Source organism: Capra hircus, chromosome 13 (genome assembly GCF_001704415.2).
Source record: "Capra hircus breed San Clemente chromosome 13, ASM170441v1, whole genome shotgun sequence".
Classification (NCBI taxonomy): Eukaryota; Metazoa; Chordata; class Mammalia; order Artiodactyla; family Bovidae; genus Capra; species Capra hircus.
The window spans coordinates 72,751,305-72,767,623 of record NC_030820.1 but is presented as its reverse complement, the minus strand read 5'-3'; the positions used below and the strand labels follow the sequence as shown (position 1 = coordinate 72,767,623).

At 51.3% G+C, this 16,319-nt stretch overlaps 1 protein-coding gene across 1 annotated transcript in view; it reads left to right on the top strand.

The window, feature by feature from the left end:
* The window catches only part of RIMS4 (regulating synaptic membrane exocytosis 4), a 71,217-nt gene continuing 61,465 nt past the window's right edge, over positions 6,568-16,319 (top strand). The window contains exon 1 of the mRNA XM_018057912.1: positions 6,568-6,723. Within this exon, the coding sequence (XP_017913401.1) occupies positions 6,627-6,723 (97 nt within the window). The 5' untranslated portion in view covers positions 6,568-6,626. The remainder of the gene's footprint in view (positions 6,724-16,319) is intronic.

Sequence of the window (16,319 nt, the reverse complement as noted above, 5' to 3'; positions counted from 1 at the left end):
CCTAGATAGTATATTCAAAAGCAGAGACATTACTTTGTTGACTAAGGTCCATCTTGTCAAGGTTATGGTTTTTCCTGTCGTCATGTATGGATGTGAGAGTTGGACTGTGAAGAAGGCTGAGTGCCAAAGAATTGATGCTTTTGAACTGTGGTGTTGGAGAAGACTCTTGAGAGTCCCTTGGACTGCAAGGAGATCCAACCAGTCCATTCTGAAGGAGATCAGCCCTGGGATTTTTTTGGAAGGAATGATGCTAAAGCTGAAACTCCAGTACTTTGGCCACCTCATGTGAAGAGTTGACTCATTGGAAAAGACTCTGATGCTGGGAGGGATTGGGGGCAGGAGGAGAAGGGGACGACCGAGGATGAGATGGCTGGATGGCATCACCAACTCGATGGACGTGAGTCTGAGTGAACTCCGGGAGTTGGTGATGGACAGGGAGGCCTGGCGTGCTGCGATTCATGGGGTTGCAAAGAGTCGGACGCGACTGAAATGAACTGAACTGAACTGAACTGTGCTGAGAATCACATAACATAGATAAATATTTCTGACCAAGGATCAAACCCAAGTCTCTTGCATCTCTTGTATTGGCAGGTGAATTCTTTATCACTATGCCACCTGGGAAACCATGCCATTTATAAATTATATATCTGAGAACTGACTCTTCGTGACCTTTCTCCATTTCCTATTGGAGCAATGGCCTTTTCATAATGTTTTGTAAAAACTCTTTATATATTATATATATTAAGGAAGCTCTTTTTTTTTTATCCTTTGAAAAACTTACTGTAGTTTTGGGCTTCCCTGATGGCTCATTGATAAAGAATCCACCTGCCAATGCAGGAGACACGGGTTCGATCCTTGATCCAGGAAGATCCCGTGTGCCACAGAGCAACTAAGCCCGTGTGGCCCAGCTACTGAGCCTGTGCTCTGGGGCCCTGGTGATGCAGCTACTGAGCTCACCTCCTGCAACTACTGGAGCCCCATGTACCCTAGAGCCTGGGCTCTGTAACAAGAGAAGCCACTTCAATGAGAAGCCTGCTCTCCACAACTAGAGAAAAGCTCACACAGCAACGAAGACCCAGCAAGCCAAACATAAATAAATAAAATTACATTAAAAAACCTCACGGTAGTTTTACAATGTTTTACCATCTGATAGGGCTCAGTATCTTTTATTCTTCCCTACTCATTTTCCTGATGATTTTTACATGTTTATTTTCCCTATGAACTGTAAAATCAGCTTGTCTAGTTCTAAAGGTTCTTCTCCAATTTTTTCTCCATTATTTCTAAAACTCTTTGACCACATCATACCATTTAGCCTTGAAGTCACTGAATGAGGTTTGAAGTTTATTTTCCAAATGAAAATACAGTGGCTTAGCACTGCCTAAGGTCACACAGGAGGTTTCCTTCGGCCAGAATCTGCCCCTGCCTCCTCCTCCACCTGCTGCTCTGCATGTGCGTGCATGTGTGAGTGTGTGTGAATGTTTGTGTGTGTGAGTGTGTATGTATGTGTTAGTTGAGGATGATCCAAGAAGTGCAGCAGCGCCTGATGCAAGGGCTACTGCAGTAAGTCTTGCTTTGGAGAAGCTCAAACCAGGTGTGCAGTAAAGCCTGACCTCATTCCTTCCGTCTTCCCATCTCTAACTCTCTCTCTCCTTCTTGCTGGTTTCTGTCTCTGCCTCTTTTGTTCTCTGCCTCTTGTGTCTCTCTATTACTATGTCCCTGTCTCTTGTCTAGTCTGTCTCTTTCTACCTTTTGTTTCTTTCTTTCTCTCTCTCTTGTCCTAAAGGGTCGTTTTGGAGGGCAGAAATCACACTCCCTACCCAATTCCTTTATTATTTTTCTTTCTTTTTTTAGCCATAAGGCCCCTCACCAAATAGTAAGTGAAGATGTTCTTCCTGGACCAGGATGTATGTTCCTGCCCTTCGCTCCCTGCGCCCCCACGCTCATCTCCTGCCATGAGAGAATATCAAATGCTTCCCCAGAGGGAAAACAGAATCCAGCAGGGATTTGGAGGAAGCAGCGACCTGAGCCCCACAGTGAAAATGGGTCCTGGCTTTGTTCCAACTCTGCCTGACTCTCCAGATGACCCAGGACGGGCCCCTGCCATTCTTAGGCTTGGCAAGGGAGGGGTCCCCAGCCTGCTCCATAACTGTGCATAGCTCTTGGCAGTTTGTGAAGGTCAGGTGCACTAAGAATTTCCATAATGGAGGTGAGGCAAGTGTGCTCTCTCTATTGTATGGTCCAGAGCGGGCACAGGCTTTATCCAAGGTCACAATAGAACGTGGTGGCAGAGGCACCTAATGGCCTCTGCTATAGTAGGGCCCCACCAGCTCCTAGCTCAGGGCTGGCCTGTAGTAAAGTGCTGATGAGAATTTGCTGAAATATACCGGCTGCCACAATGATGATGATAATAGTTAATGTAGAAAGCACTTACTATGCACTATGCCATGTGGTTAGTGTTTTATATGCAATATCTCACTTAACTCCCACACCCCTACTTCCAGATCTATTGGGTATTATTCCCATTTCATGGATGAGAAAACAGAGACATAGAGAGATAAAGTCATTTGTCTAAGAGAGATAACTATGTAGCTAGTAAGTGTCACTATGAGCTAGCAAGTATCAGTGCAATTAAGATGAAAGGGGGGGAGGGTGGATAGTTGGGTGGATGACTGAATGGATGGTTGGAAGCATAAATGAATGGTTAAGACAGTTGTCTAAGGGACTTGGAATTAATAAAAGATCTTAATATCTCTATCCCCATCAGCTCAGTCTTGTGTTAGCCAACTAAACGCAAAAATTAATCCAAGAAGATGAGTCCCCTCTCAAGCTACCAGCCTACATGGACAAGTTCACAGACAGCAGCCTTCACACACAGTCAAGGATAAATTCTCACTACCAGGATTTAAGGGGACAGATACATACACACATGGACAAGAACAGACATCTGACGTTGATACCCAAATAAAACCAACACAGCCTAGTTACATACACACACACAAGGATCCTGATAGACTAAGAGGTGAAACAGATGCTGAGAAGCACAGTAGGAGACACCAGCCCACTCGAGCAGATACAGACCCACACAGACTGGGACACGTGGTGTGGATCACACACATAGAGAACGGACAAGTGCTCTCTCATGTCTCTGTCTCTCTTGTGTCTCTGTCACACACACACGCACACACACACACTCACGCACACACACACCAGTGCATACAAAGACCAGGAGGTATGTTGCATTTAAAGCCAGATTGGATTCACTTAACACAAAAACATGCATCTTCCAAGGACATATTTAGAAACAAGGTCATTCACAGACAAGGACACAGATATGCAGAAGTGCCCATCTATTCAGAGACATACCCACAGAGATGCTTACGCGCACACACACACACATATCCGCACACCCCTACCCCAGCAGGCAGAACACAAACAGGATCAGTCTTTTCCTTATCAGCAGCAACCAGGGCTCTCTTGGGTTCAGCTACCTTCCAGCTGCCTCTCCCTTCCTCTAGAAAGGTGCTCACCTGAGTCTTGCTACACACGGAACATTTTGGGGCCACTTCGCTTCGCGCTTCATCTTAGAGGACGGATGCTGAAGAGGAGGAGTTTCATCCATCTGTGCTGTTTTCTCTTGATGCTGCAAAGCTTGGCAGTGCCTTGCTCCCCCCTTCCCTTCCCGATCCTCACCCATCCAGCCTGCCTCTTAATCCTGCCCAAGGTTGTCTCAGCAACTTTCTCAGGCTCAGCCCTTCCTGCCCTCTTCCCAGCCTTGGCCCTTGCTGCCTCCCACCCCGGGCCCACAGCCTCCCATCTGGCCTCGGGACCCACGGTCCCCCCACCTCCTCCATTTCACCTTCCCACGGGACATTCTTTCTCAGCCTTCCCTTCCATTTGCATTTTAGAAACAATCAGTGGCTTTTGGGTTCAAATCAGGATTTATCTGAAGAGAAGAGGGGGAAGCAACCCGCTAAATTCACTCCAATCCATTCCTCCCAGAGCAGTCCCAGAGATGATTTTTAAATGCAAATGTGAGGGCAGTGACTTTATTTCATTTGCTGGTATTTATATCTCCAGGGCCAAGAACAGTGCCAGGCACATAGCATTTTCAGCTTAAATGTCACCTCTCCAAAGAAGCCTTCTTATATCCCCTCGGGCTGGGTGAGATACCCTCACACACACGCATGCAGGTGCACACACATGAACACACACGCACTATAAAACACATGCATACACATACATCTTACAAGTATATATGATACACACACAATATGTCATATATCTAGATGTGTGTGTCTATCGATATTATTGTTGTTGTTTAGCTGCTAAGTCGAGTCCGACTCTTTTGTGACCCCATGGACTGAAGCCTGCCAGGCTCCTCTATCCATGGGATTTCCAAGAACACTGGAGTGGGTTGCCATTTCCTTCTCCATACGATTTTCCCTACCCAGGGATGGAACCTGCATTTCCTGCATTACAGGCGGATTCTTTGCTGCTGAGCGACCAGGGAAGCCTGTCTCTCTATTAATATACACACACACACGCATATATATATATATATATATATATACACTTAATCTAATCACACAAGCACTTTAATAGCAGAGCTTTCTCAGTCCAGAAAGTAGAAGGGAGGTGAGAGAGATGCTAAGGAGGAGAAGTGTTCAACATCCTAATAACAATCTTGAAGATGAAGAGGCCATGTGCAAGGACCACAGACCTGTTTCTAGGAATGGCAAGAGACTTCTGGCTGAGAGTCAGAAAGGAAATGGGACCCTCAGTTCTACAACTCTGAGGAACCAAATAGTGCCAACAACTTGAATGACCTTGGAAGCCAATTCTTTTCAAGAGCCTCCAGATAAGAACCAATACCTTGTGAAGTCCTAAGCAAAGAACCCAGTCAAGCCTGCTCAGACCTCTGATTGAGAGAATGGTAAACTAATAAATGGGTGTGTTTTTTTAAGTCTCTTTGTTATACAACAACTGAAAACTAAAACACGTTATCTTACTTAATCCTCACCACCATCCAAAAGTGGGGCGGGGGTTGCATCCCTCCTGTACACATGGAAAAATAGGCAGGTGAAGGATAGCATCACGGTCTGGTGGAAACTGTGCTCTTGCCATCTCAGCAGGCTGCTTCCTGAAGCAGATGTAGGAACAGCTGGGAAAAGTTAGACATCTGGGCCCAACTGTGTAGGGACAGAGGTCTTGGGTCAAGGCCAGGGAATGGAGTGCAGGTTTCGAGTTATGACTGTGTTCATCTAGGGGGCTCTGCATTATCGGTGTGTGTGTCTGTATGTGTGTGTAAATCCCTGGGGGTTTATACGTGGGAGTGTCTGGCGGAACATGTGAGTCTGGTGGAGTGTTTCTCAGTGTCCCCGTATGAGTCTGCGAGTGTCGATGCATCAGAATGTATCCATCACCAGGAGTGACTAAGTCTGTGCGACTGTGTCTGGGTGTGAACCTGTGTGTGCCCACTGAGGTGTGTCTGAGTCTGAGGGTGACTGTGTGAGTCTGATGGTGTTTCTCAGGGTATTTCTGGGTGTGCCTGAATCTCTGTGAGAGAGATCAGTGTTGGAGGGGCACTGGTGCTCTACATGCAGGTCTGGTCACTGAGTATAGGTAGGAGTGTCTGTGAGTGTGGATTCTGTGGATAGGGTGGGTTCATGATGGTGTGTGTGTTCACTTGAACTTCTCAGTTCCTGTGGGTTCCGAGGGTCTCCTGTGTGGCCAAGGGTGTGCCTATTTGTTGCTCCGAGTGTGTCTCCAGGTCTCTGGGTGTGAATCCGTGTGTGTCCGTGGATGTACCTACCTGTGGGGGTCTTAGGGGTGTCTGGAGTCTAAGGGGTTCTGTCGTTTGGTTCCCCAAGTGTCGCTATGAGTGAGTCTGGGTGAATCTCTCTGGGTGTGTAAGTCTGAGGGTGTCCGTGGTGTATCTTGCACAAGCGGATGCAGTCGTGGGGGTGTCTGTTTGAGCTGCTCTGCGGGTTCACGTGTGAACCTGAGGGTCTCCAGTGCCGGTCACCGTGACTGTATCCCTTTCGACTGCGTTTCTGTCCCTGGGGTTGGCCAGTCTCAGGTGGGGACGGGATGCCTGGAATTCGGGGCGTCTGGGGGGCTCAGTGTGGGGGTCGGGACAGCGTGGGGCCGTACCCCAGGACTGGGGGCGCAGCAGTCGGGCGCGCTCGGCGCTCGGGGCGCGCACAACCTGCGGGGCCCGGAGGCGAGGAGTGGCCCCGCCCGCGCCCTCCGGCTCCCACGCCCGGCGCGCGGCGCCCCCTCCCCCGGGCGGCGCCGATTGGCTGCGGCAGCGGCTGGAGCCCGCCCCGCGCGGCCGGCTGGGGGCGCCGCGGGCCAGAGCGAGCTGCGCCGCCACCGCCGCCGCCACCGCTGCCGCCGCCGCCGGGAGCACCGCGCGCCTCGGGCTCCGCGCGCCGCCAGCTCCCGGCCCGCCCGCCTGCCGGCCCCGCCGCGCCCGCCAGCCCCGCCGCGGAGCCCCGGCCCGACCCCGGGCCGCCGCCACCACGCCGCGCGCCGTACTCCGCGTCAAGAATGGGGCGGCCAAGCTGCCCAAGCCGGCCGCCGCCGCCGCCGCCGCGGCCGAGGCGCCCGGCGCCGGCGCGGGCATGGAGCGCTCGCAGAGCCGCCTCAGCCTGTCCGCCTCCTTCGAGGCGCTCGCCATCTACTTCCCGTGCATGAACTCCTTCGACGACGAGGACGCGGGTAAGCGCGCGGCCCGCCCCCGCTCCGGGGCGTCCCGGGAGCCGGAGCCCGAGGCCCCGTCCCCGACCCGGTGCGCCCTCAGAGGTGGCCACTCTCCTCCCCACCCCCAATCCCAACCACGCTCGGGGATGCGCCCCCAGGGTCTAATTTCCCACCCACGGGCCCTCAGACTCTCTAGGGTGTGGGGTCTTCCCGCCTCCCGCCGCCCTCAGGTACCCAGATCCTCCGCATTCACCCCTTTTCCGCAGGTGGGCCCTTTGGGTCTCCTGGACTGAGCTCTCCCTACTCACCTGCGCCTACCGAATGCTCCCATTCTTGTCCCTGCATCCGACCTGCCGCCCTCCCCGAGCCTCCTGTCAGTGCCCCCTCCTCAGACACCCGGGCTCCGGCCGCCTCACCCGCGGGGCTCCGACGCGCCCCCCGCCATTGGAGGTGGCGCGCAACCTTCCTGCTCCATCTTTGTCTTGGCCGCATCCTGAGACTCCCAGTGCCAGACCCCTGCCCTGCGTCCGGGGCCTTGAGCGCCCCCCCGTTTGTCTCTCCTCCTCTTTCCCCAGGGGCGGGGGCTTCGGGCTCCAGGGCTGGGGTGGACCTTGAGGGGACCGGCGGGGGGACGGCCTTTCCTCTCGGTTCCTCCCGGCTGGTCCCGGAGGGAGGCGTAGGGCGGCGCCGACTCTACACCTGCGCGCCCTTCGGAGTGTGCCTCTGATCCCGGGTGCTCTTGGGCCTGGAATGGCCTTTCTGGGTGGGCTGGACCGGGCCACCATTCATCGGCCGGAACCTCAGGCTCCCAGGCCTGCGCGCAACCTCGGCCAGAGCCCAAGGGGCGGGGAAATGTGAAGAAACCCGCTCCTGGAGGCCCTGGGACCAGACCGAGGAAGCAGAAGGGCTTCGGATACGCTTTTGCGGTGAGGAAGCGAATCCACCAACAGGTGGGGTAGCTAGAGGGCTTTGGGTAAGAGTTGCCCAAAGAGTGCCAGAGAGGGAGTCGGAATCAGGCTCCGGTCTTGGACTTGCTTATCTCATTAGCCGTGACCTTGGGCGAGTCGTGCTGCCTCTAGCCTCCATATACTGGTCTGTAAAATGGGATGATGGTACCTCAGACACAAGGGTTAAGCTGAAAGTGTTTTATACGCTGATCTGAGAGTATTTTAGTTCAGTGAGGAAATGAAAGGGGAGGGGAATGTGTAGTGGGGGGGCAAAATGGTTTCCTGACGATATGGGGATCTTGATGACAATACGGATGAGTTCTCCCCCAAAAACATACACGCACCATCCAAACATTTTTGTCCATAGTTTTAGGGAGTTCAAGGGCCCTGCTTAAGACTCTCTGCCTGCAGGGACGCTTATCTGGTCAGCCAGTTATCTGATAAGCCTTGGATGGAGCGGTGGGTGATGGGTACTCACCTCTTCTGTTGGAGCAGGATGCAAGTGGGGAGAAAGTTCTGCAGCAGAATGTGTTGGCTGAGTGGGTGAATGGGGGCATGTGAGGCTGACCCCTGACACACCCTTCTTGGTGTTGACCTGAAGAGGGAGTGGAATGAAGATGGTTACGGCAGAGCCAATTTACAGAATCAGCGTTTTACAGAAACAATAACTGAAGCTTTGCTTCCCCCTTGATGCAGCTGAGGGGGGGTGTATTATTATTATTATTATGGACAAGGCAAGGTGAGGAGGGGTGGAGGAGCTCTCCTAACCCAGTGGCCTCCCCTGGAGCAAAATCAGAGAGAGGAAATCTGGCTCAACTGGGGGTTTGGGGAGGGAGCCCCACCTGCCTCGGTGGGCAGGCTCCCCCATCCCTCCCCTTGATGTTCAAGGACACTCCTGAAGTTCAACAGGCCACGTGGGTCTCAAGAGCCAACTGTCCTACCACAGGGACAGTTGGGTTTTTCTTCAGAGTCATGCTCCTTGTCATGATTCAGATGCTTTGGTTATTATCGTTGGTTGCAGGTGACTTGCTCTGGTTTCACTTAAGTTACAATAGGTAACTTCATGCAATATTAGAGATTTTTAAAGGTCCGCCTGATTCTGCCCCCCCCAGCAGATTTCTTCAAATTCTTAACTTTTTTTTCACTTGGGGGACCTATAAATCGTCTTGTCTAACGTCTCTTTGCCCCCAAATGGATGTGTGTGTGTTTGTGTGTGTGAATGTGTGTGAGATCGAAGTCCCTATGTGTGTGTGTATAACCCAAGGTCACCCAGTGAGGCGGGCACAGAGCCGAGACTAAAATCAGGTTTCCGGTTCTCTTTCCAGTAAAGCACTAGTGCTGTCTCTGAAAGATGATTTTTTTTTTTTTTTAAGTCAGATCTCGCTGTGTAGAAAATGGTTCCCAGGTGAAGAGGCTCCAGGGAGCAGCCAACAGCCAAGAGTTTGGTTTGGGCATCTTGTGCTCAACTGCTCATCTTAAGGGATGCTTTGAATTTGGGAGGGGGAGGAAGAAGGTGAAGTTTCATTTCCGGGAGGCTAATGAGTGTCTGGTGAGAATCAGAAGTAGGGAACATTGTCTTGGTTCTTAATTTTTCTTGTTCTTCTCAAAGTCATTAATTTTCTCCTTAAAAAAAAAACAAAGCCTTTTAGATTTATTCTTTTAGAGCAGCACCACACTGAACTAATTTCAAAAAGCAGTTTGGATATGTCTCAGATAGTGGACAGAGACTGCTCCAGTTGGAGCGCTGTCGGAACTGACTTGGCTTTCCCTTTCCCTTTTCTGCCCCTCACCTGACCCGTTTCATGCCCCTCTCTGTTCCTGGGGCCCAGAAGTGCCCCTGATGGTCCTCTGGCTTATCTGGGGTCCTCCCTTTGTTGCTGCTTCCACCTCCTGTCCACTGCATCTTTCTTGTCAACTCGATTGACTCAGAGCCATCTTCAGAGCTTATCTGCTACCCTTGAGCTGGTTTCCTGAGAAACTGTGAGGAGGAGACTTTCATTAGCCTTAACTGGGCCAGAGCACTTTCCTGCCTTGAGCTTGGGAACCTTGGACATTGTGTCAGCAAAGGAAGCTGCCCCTTCCTCCCCTTTCTACCCGCCTGGGGCTCAGGAGGCTGGTCACCGTGGATTCCTAGAATTCTTCCCAAGAAGCATCTTCCCTTGTGCACTCTGAACCCATTTCTTACACTGCTTTGCCCCTTTGCCTAAAGATACTGGGGCTTTAGAGAGGCATGCTTTTGGGAGGCATTTTTCATGTTTGTATCTTCATGGCTCAACCTGGCTCCTTCTGGCTTTGTAATTGAGGAGGGGTGGGGCAGGGGGGAGTTAGACATGTGACCTCTGCTTTCTTATCTATATCAGGAAGAAAATCAGAGCATGGACCACAGAGGGTAAACATTTTTTAAACGATTCCTTCTGCTAAGTATTCTCCTAGGCACTTTCAATATTGTTTTCTTTCCTCACAGCAAGTCTATAAAATTAACATTTGACAGTCCCCATTTTCAAATGGGAAAACTGAGACACAATTCATGTTAACATCCCCATTTTCAGAGGAGAAAACTGAGACGTAGAGAGAGTATTCACTCAAGGTTGCTGAACCAGGAAATGAGGGAGGTAGGATCTGAACTTGAGCAGTCTGCCTCAAGCATCTATGCAGTTGATTGTTGCGCTGTGTGTGCTACGGAAAGGGCAGAGTACAGTGCCTGACGCTAGACAGGCTCTCAGTAGCTGTTAGCTATTCATCTTTCTTCTTACCGAGAAGTAAGGCTTGTTTCTGAGCAAGATTGTAGAAAGGAATCTGTGGGTTTGAGGAAGGGGGTAAGCCTGGTTCTCAAAACGTTAGCTTATAAGCTGATTTTATTGGATTGTTATAGCTATTAAGGCAGAATTGGGCCCTCCTTCTTGGGAGGGGTTTGAAGATGGGGATTTGGGGAACTTGCATGTGGAACAAGACGGTGGGGAGCACCTAGCGCCCCATGTCCCCATTCTCTTTAACAGTTCGTTTTTATTACATCTTCAGTCCCAGACCTGCCAGTCTGCCTTGGGGCACGGCTGGGGAGCTTGTCTGGAGAGTGTCTCCAGTTTCCAGCAAGTGCCAAAGGGGGTTGCTACATTAGGGTCTGAAATTGAGGATGGTGTCCCTGAGTCTGACCAAGAGGTTTTGGCGTCCAGTTCTCCCCCACCCGCTCAGGAGAGGGGCGGAGAAGCTGGAGCAGCCAGCTCCGATTTGCCCATAGGATGCTTCGATCCAGTGCAGGGAGGAAGTTGCCATGGCAACACCGGCGGCTACTGGTCCCTCTCCTAGCAGTTCGGGCCACATCTCTGAGCTGGAAAGCCCTTCGTGGTACCGCCTTCTTCCGATCAGGCCAAATCTGATGGGTGGGGTGGCCTGGTGGCTGGGACCTACCCACTAGTGCCTAAACCCACTCCCCTTATTTTTAGATGGAGGGAAAATGGAGGGGGCTGTCTGCGTTACCTCTCCTTGCTGGTGGGGAGGAGATACTCATGTCTTGCCAGATAGATCTCAGCAGGGGAAACGAGAGCTCCAAATCCCAGCCCCACCCCAGGCACCTGGAATGACCCGCCCTGGACTCCCCCATCCTTCCCCAGTTTACTCCTCTTGGCAGAGTTTTCTTTCCCAGCCCCAGTGCTAACTTTTGTCCTTGAAATTTGACCTTATCTTTTTCTGGGAAACAGAATGTCCTGCTGAACCACCCCTTCCACCCTGAGGTGGTGGGAACAGAGAACTTAGGCCCTAAAGTGGGGCTGGGGCTGAGTGGATGAGGGGGAATGGTGAGGGGAGGAGCCTGAAAGTATCCTTCAGGATCTGGGCCGCTGGAGGGCGCCAGGTGGCACCTTCGTCCCTGGGGCATGCCACTTCCTGTCCCCCCTCTGCTGCTTTCCCTAAGCTACCACCAAGTGCTGTAATCTCCTTTATGGGCTGGGAATTGGGCAGAACTCTCCTGGATTTGGATAACTGAGGCACAGTAAAGAATGGAACCAGCTCTTCTCATAGTTCAAGCTGTGGGTGGGGTGAGAGTGTGGACCCCAAACTCTGCTATCTTGAATGACCCTGAAAGATACATCTCAGAAAAATAGCATACCGAGGAGTCATCCTTTCCCCCAGTACACAGTTCACTGGCCTCTGGATCTGTTCTGATGCTGTTAGAGCTCTTTCCAAAAATTCTCTCCCCCTTCTGGTGCCCCCTCTTCCTTGTCCCCAAGCTGCCAGACTCATAGCTGCAGCTTCCTTGGCGTTTGCAGCTATCAGAGAGGCCCCCCTGCTTGTGTTTGGTGGGAAGGGAAAAGGGGGGACCCGTTGCCTCGTCTCCCTTTGAGAACTCTGCGCTGCCTTCCTCCTTACCCACCTCCATCCAGAGGTGAGCAGGTTCTGACTGAGGCTGAGAGAGGGCCGGGCGGAGAGGTGGAGAACAGACACAAGCCAGATGACCCTCTCTCTCTCATCTCAGGTCCTTTCTCCTCCTCTGCCTCCCCTAACATCTCTTCATGGTGGCCTTCACAGCCATCACTTCAGCATTTCTTTTAAGTTGTTGGAAAGGCACAGTTTTGGAGAATGTGCTCAGAGGGTGTAGACGCACCCCCAGCCCACTGTCATCTGTGTACCTCCCCCCTTGACAGTCAAGCCCACTGTCTTCCTGTCGAAGCTCCAGTTCCCACCCTCACCCCCAGTCCCCTGGAATGACCAACTTGGATTTGACTCTACTTTGGTGGTAGGGCCTCAGGCAAGTCCCAGGCTTCAGTTTCCCCCTCTTGAAAAAGGGGTTAATTATCCTTGTCTGAGCACGTCTCAGCATTGTAAAAATAAAACTGCTTGAAGGGCTTGTTCTCCTGTGCACAGTGCCATAGTCTCCCTGAATCTTACAGCAGCCAGAAGGGATAGCTGCGGTTGCCGATGTACCCATTTGGCAGATGAGAAAAAGCCAGGCAGCTTGGTGTCGTTTTGTGGCTTTCTTGGGTTGCACAGTAGTGATTCAAACCCAGGCATGTTTGATTCCAGAGACCACCCTCTGCCTCCTGGCCTGAAATGAGATTCCAGGTGGGAAAGGGCAGTGTCAGGCCTGGCGGTTGTGCTTGGGCTGGCAAAACAGCCACTGACAAAGGTGAGGGTGTGAGGGCCTGTTCATCTTCAGATGCGCCCCTCTGGGATCTGCCATCCCGCTCCATTCCACCCCAGCTCATTGGAGTCCCTTCCTGCCCATCGGTTCCTGGATGATCCCCGTCACGGGGCTACCTGGCCTCCTTGAAGAATCCAGTTGTCTGCCCCAGCCCTGGGGGCCGATCTATCACCTGCCTCTCCAGACCAATGTAGGCCAGTGCTGGATTATATTTAACGCTGTGCTATTTCCACTTGACAGCTCCGGAGCGCCATCCCCCCTCCCCTTTTCTCCTTCCTCCCCCCTCCCCTTCTGATTCACTCGGAAACTGACAAGGCTGATGTCAGCGCCTTATTCTTAGCCCCCGTAATTGTAACTGCATTTAGCAGTGCGCACTTCATTAACAGTTTCTGCGACGGGGGAGTGAGATGACTGCGTGGCTGGGCAGGGATGTGGGTGGGGGTGGGGAGGGGGCAGCTGCTGCAGGGACCCTGGCCAGGTGCCTCTTCTGGATGGACCAGCTGGGCGGCTTCCAGGCCTGGCTTTCCTAGACTAGCGATCTTCGAAGGCCCCTTGGAGAGCATCTAGTCCACGCTCTTCTTTAGGCAAGGAGGGAAACTGAGGCTCAGTGAGGCAGAGCACCTTGCCAAGATCACCGTTAAGGATCCAGGCCTCTGGCCTTTGAGTCTAGGTTTTCTTCTTTGGTGGTATTATTTCTTCAACTCCTATTTAATTAGCTGCTCAGCGCCAAACATCTCTTTAGGTGCTGGGGCTATATCTGGGGAAAAAGTCAGACAGTTTCTGCTCTCATGGAGCTCTGTTCTGGAGTGGAAGAGATGGATAATAAACAGGGAAGCAATTAAGCAATAAATAATTTCAGTCTGTGTTAAGTGAAATGAAAAGACAGGTTGATGGGGTAGGACATGAAGTAAGGTAGTCAGGAAAGGCTCACTGAGGAGGTGACAGGTGAGCAGAGGCCTCAATGACAAAGAGCCAGCCATGGGAGTATGAAGGGCGAGAGGGATTTAGGCGTCCGGAACAGGTGGTGCAAAGGCCCTGAGGCCAGTATGAACTTGGGTGTTTAGGGAATAGAAAGCAGACCAGCGTGATTAAGCTGCATGAGGGGAGGTGAGGTCAGAGAAGTAAGCTGGGGGCACAAGTGAGCCTTGTAGACACTGATAAGGAATATGAGTGTGGGTAACTGAGGTTCAGAGTGGGAAGGAGAAAGACCCTCAGCTGGGTAAAGTCAAGAGAGAAGCCAAGAGCTACCGCCTCCTGAATCCCAGGCTTTTGAGTTCCTTAGACACAGGTGACTTTAAATGCGTCATGTGGCTTCCTTTCCCATTGTAGCTGGAAGGTCGTGTGGAGTCTGGGCTTCTTCTGCCCAGGCAAGCTCTCCCTGCCTGCCCCATCTCTTTTCCTCAGCTCTCATCTGTCCCAGCTGTATTGCTTTTCGGGGTGATATAGCTGGGAAACTCTGGGGAGCTTCCAGGGTGGAACAGAAAGAACGTGGCTTTGGAATCCAGCAAACCTGAATTTTTATCTCACCTCTGCCATTTCTGAATTGTGCGACCTTGGGCCAGTGGCTTCAGCTCTCTGGGACTCAGTGTCTTCATCTGTAAAATGGGGGCATAATAATGGTAAGTTCTTGGACTTTCCTGGCTGTCCCATTAGTGATTAAGTCCCTGTGCTTCCACTGCAGGGGGCATGGGTTTGCTCCCTGGTTGAGGAGCTGCGATCCCACATGCTGTGTGATGCGGCCAAAAAAAAAAAAAGTAAGTTCTTCAAAAGGTTATTGTAGGGAGTAAATTGACATAATGCACAAAACACACCTACCTCAGAGCTGGGCACGTGGTCCTCAGTTATAAGAACCCGTGAGAGTATGGGTTTAATCCTATGCACATAGTAGATGCTCAGTTAGAGGTTACCACTGGCGTTGTGGTTGTTACTTGCAGGTCAGAATCATCAAGTTGACTTGTTGAAACATAGATTGCTGGGCCTCTCTCCAAGTTTCTCCTTTAATCTGGGTTGCAACCTAAAAATCTCATCTATTTAAAAAACTTTTTTGGCCACACCACACAGCATGTGGGATTTAGTTCCCCAACTAGGGATTGAACCCACACCCCTTGTGGTGGAAGCTCAGAGTCTTAACCATGGGACTGCCAAGGAAGTTCCTGAAAAATCTCATTGCTAACAAGTTCCCCTGTGATGATGATACTGGTCCAGACCCTACTTGGAGAATCACTGGGTTAGAGAAAAAAGCTGGAGAGAAATGAAGGGTTCTTCTGAACTTGGGATGCCTCCTTAAATGTCTTAGATGCTTGGAACATTGGGTACCAGATTCGGTACCCGGGTGTAGTCTTCAGGCACACCTATTTCCATCACAAGGTCTCAGATGAGATGAGTCTCAGCTGCCGCCCTGCTTTGCACCGGGTTTAATGTGAAGGACCCCATCAATCCTTTTGGAAGCCATCTGTATAAATGATAAATGAGTCGACATGAATAACACATCAACCCATAATATCCTTTTGTGACATATTGGCCTCAGACAGCTCTGGAGATTCTGAGGGGCTCAGGCGTAGCACCTTTTACCAAAGGGAATAGGATGCCACCCCTTTCTTGCATTGAGGAAAGGCAGAACTATGTGTTAAAACCAGGAGGTTCATTTGAGGACAGGTCTCCGCTGGGAAGAAGTAAATTAAAGGAACCATCAATGTAAAAGGGTAAAAAGTAGGAAAATTCTACTGAGGGACTTTACTGAGTCAGTTTATTTAGATGTTTCTAAGAAAGGGATCACTGGTAATTTCTTAGGGAAGGGTGAGGTTTAGCTCAGATTCAAGGCATGGTGGGGACAAACTTTATGATGTGATAAGAATCTTATCCAGTCCCATACAGTTCAGAGTCTAAAGACAAAAGCATTCACCAATACGTTCCAGTTGGGATTTGTCCTCAACTGATGAGAAATACTCTTCCAAGAGGGGTGGCTCAGGATCATGAAAGAGCACGGACTTTGGAGGGCCCCAAACCCAGGTTTGAGTCTCTGCCGCGTCCTAGCTATGTCTCTCGACATGTCACTGTTCTGGACCTCAGCCTCGTCCTTTGTCAACTGGAGTGAGTAACTCTACCTTGTGAGAATGGGAGAAAATACCAGTGTGGAGCATAGAAGGCATCTGGGCCGCTGCAGCGCTGCCTTTCCTGCTGTTGCAGACATCCTGGGTGCGGGAGGGGCGGGATGGTGGGAGTGCATTCCCTGTGGTTGGGACTCCTGGCTCCGGTTCCAAACACAAACACAGTTGGTGTTTACTGTGTGCCAGGTGGAGCCTGAGAAGCTGCGTTAAGGAGTCAGGAGAAGAGGTCTCCGTTCAGCCACTGGATCGCAGCATCTTCTAAGGCCACTTCCCATTGTCTTTGGGCCTCTGAATCCCCGTTTTCAGAGCGAGGTATCTAGTGGGCTTAATTTAGATACAACTGGAGTCTCCCAACCCTGCATCTCCTCCTTGGTTTTCCTCCCCTACCTGTGCCTCTAAGGTCATTTTCATCCCTCGAGCATCCCC